General features: G+C 27.8%; 1 protein-coding gene across 1 annotated transcript; it reads left to right on the forward strand.

Annotated features, from left to right (window-relative positions):
* Positions 1–1,231: 1,231 nt before the first annotated feature.
* On the forward strand, positions 1,232–2,209 carry LOC143427495 (cysteine-rich PDZ-binding protein). The gene is made up of 2 exons (XM_076901678.1): positions 1,232–1,452; positions 1,620–2,209. The coding sequence occupies exon 2, from the start codon at positions 1,647–1,649 to the stop codon at positions 1,947–1,949; it is 303 nt and encodes a 100-aa protein (XP_076757793.1). The 5' UTR covers positions 1,232–1,452; positions 1,620–1,646; the 3' UTR covers positions 1,950–2,209.
* The last annotated feature ends 754 nt before the right edge of the window (positions 2,210–2,963 follow it).

Below are 2,963 nucleotides of genomic sequence, written 5' to 3' on the forward strand. Positions count from 1 at the left end.
TCAGGCACTGAGCGAATAGATGGCGCCGACACTTGTACGCCACCCCTAGCGTCGAATTTTCCTTCAACCCTCTTACCCCCACTAACATTGCTCATCGCTTTCGACTAGAGGGTTGATCGTATGATTCTAATCAAACTGCCGAAAGTCAGCGCCAGTTCTAAATGTACCAAATTCTCTATAACAGAAAACATCGCGGTGCTTTTAGTTAGAATTATTCGTTTGGATTTTCAACTAATTTCAGATACTACTATATAGAAACGCAGTCGTGTATGAAAAGTAACATGTATAAACGCAAAGTGGAATTGTTTCTTACCTACCATACATATATAATTTATAAAAATCTGAACGCAGCGAATACTTCCTTTCACATTCAATAACAGCACGCTTTCCTGTTTGTTAATATATATAGAATTATATAGCTATTGTAATAATAAATTGTACAGTTTTTTATAAGGCGTATTTAAAGATGGTGTTTTTTTAAATGTCTTACCTTGTACGACATATATGTAAGTCGATAGAGAGAGAGGGAGAGGGAGAGAGAGAGAGAGAGAAAGAGAGGATATAAGAGAGGGAGAGGAGTATATTGTTTTACATAATTGATTTTTCCTTAGTTTATGGATGCGATGGAAATTTAGAAAATCTATATAAAGATGTAAACAATATATATATATATATATATATATATATATATATATATATATATATATGCAAGTATAATGGATATGTAACAAATTCATAATAAATATAATATTTTCTAAAGTAGTAATTTTGAAAATTGGGACTATATATAAATAGTAAGAGAAAATATAGTGTTACCATTCAGCAACTATACACCGTGTAAATAGTACAAGCAAAATCATAACGATATCAACTCATTTTAATTGACTTTCTTAAAATAAACACTTCCATTATTTATATACATAAATGTTTTCCATTTATAAAAAATAATCAGATGCTTTATATTAAGCATACCTTAATAATCGATCGATGCACAACCTAACTGTAGACGATAATATTGTAACAAAGAAAAGTGCATGAATATATATTACATGTACATATATAAACGTTAGTGCTTTAACATTTTGTTTTTAGAAGTCTGTGTTTTAGTTATTTCATGTTCTTTAATATAGCATGTATCTATACATATAGCTATACCAGATATAAATACATACATACATACCATATTCATATTAATAATATGTATTCTATTGATATTAAAAGAATCAGAAGAGCGCCATCTGTTTTATGCTGACGCACAATTAAAAGTGTAACCTATACCATTTTATCTGTTGATTGTGATATATCTAAAGTGTTTAGGTTAGGTATTTTCTGTCATTTATTTCTTATAGTTAAATCTTATTCAGCTATAACTATTGCTTTTATTACAAATGATATGCAAACTACGTATTAGTGTAAAATACTAATAATTATCGCAGAAGAAAGATTTTAAAGGTAAATTAATGATATGTTATTTTATTTAATGCAAAAATGAGTTATCATACAAATTGTTATTAGACTACGGATTTGATGCAAATGCAATTCTAACCTAGTAACCCTACTTTATATTTATAACATGAAAATTGCATGTAACACAATCATTTTACTATCTTTTGTTTCAGGATTAAAGTTGCAAACGTGACTGAAAAATGGTTTGTGAAAAATGTGAGAAGAAACTAGGCAAAGTCATAACCCCGGACCCTTGGAAAAGTGGTGCAAGAAATACAGTAGAAAGTGGAGGGCGTAAAGTTGGAGAAAATAAAATACTTTCTGCAGGGAAAGCAAGGTTTAATCCGTATACTGCTACTTTTGAGACTTGTAGGATATGTAGGCAAAAAGTACATCAAGTGGGGTCACATTATTGCCAATCATGTGCGTACAAGAAAGCTATATGTGCAATGTGTGGTAAAAAATTAATGAGTACAAAAAACTACAAACAGTCCGCTACTTAAGATGTAACAAATTATTTGTAAATTTATATTAAGTTAATTGTAACATTGGTTTTAAATTAATTTCACTGGAACAGACATATTGTATTGATATGAATAATTATTAATATAAGTATTCATATAAATATGTTTTTCTGAGTTGCAAGAAGTGCATTGCGCACAGGAAAAAGAATTGTGCTATACTAGGAACCACTGATTTTGCCTGCTCCAGTTTAATTTCTCTCTCGGGCAAGCAAGTCATATGGCCCTAATTATAGTTAACATTGCACAAATTGTATAATATAAATATCCTTGAGCTAGATAATGTAGTATTACCTGATTTCACCTGTTTATTTACAAATAATGTTTACAACCTTAGTTATTATTCTCCACATATTTATCACAAGATGGCAAAGATTGTAAAAGTATGGAGATAAATAACCAGTCAAACATTTATGAACTTTTGTTAAAATATAACTATTTTGTATACCTCATGTAAAGATATGCAGATGTAATATATGCAAGGATAAAGTCTTTGTAACTTAAAAATAAGATCGATTTTGTTATTTTTACATGCAAAATCTGTCCTGATATTACTTCCTACATATTTATTAAACTACTCTTTGTATAAAAGGGCATACCATTTAGTGTAATTTTATATTTGAAAAGTTACTTGTAATTAAAAAAAAATTATTTTCTTTATTACATAATTAAAGGATTCAAATACTTCAGATATAAGTATTAATAACATATTATATTTACAACATTTTACATACACATCTCATATAACTCTAAAAATTTTGTATCATTTTAAAAAAAATTCATTTAAATGTAGAGAACCAATTTATATCTAACACATGTGTATTATATGATTTCTATGTTATTAACATACATTGTGTTAGTAAATATGTATTTGTTTTTTAATTTTTAACATTACTTTTTTAGATATTATTACAATATTTTGCAGTTTATGATTATATGTTTTATACAATTCTTCACTCTGCCAAATTCTTATATAATAAGAATCATCAACAGTAT

The sequence above is a fragment of the Xylocopa sonorina genome, chromosome 9 (assembly GCF_050948175.1).
Source record: "Xylocopa sonorina isolate GNS202 chromosome 9, iyXylSono1_principal, whole genome shotgun sequence".
NCBI classification, from domain to species: domain Eukaryota; kingdom Metazoa; phylum Arthropoda; class Insecta; order Hymenoptera; family Apidae; genus Xylocopa; species Xylocopa sonorina.

Bases quoted from the DNA above. Each gene is read 5' to 3' on its own strand.
- LOC143427495 (XM_076901678.1), top strand. From the start codon at position 1,647: ATGGTTTGTGAAAAATGTGAGAAGAAACTAGGCAAAGTCATAACCCCG.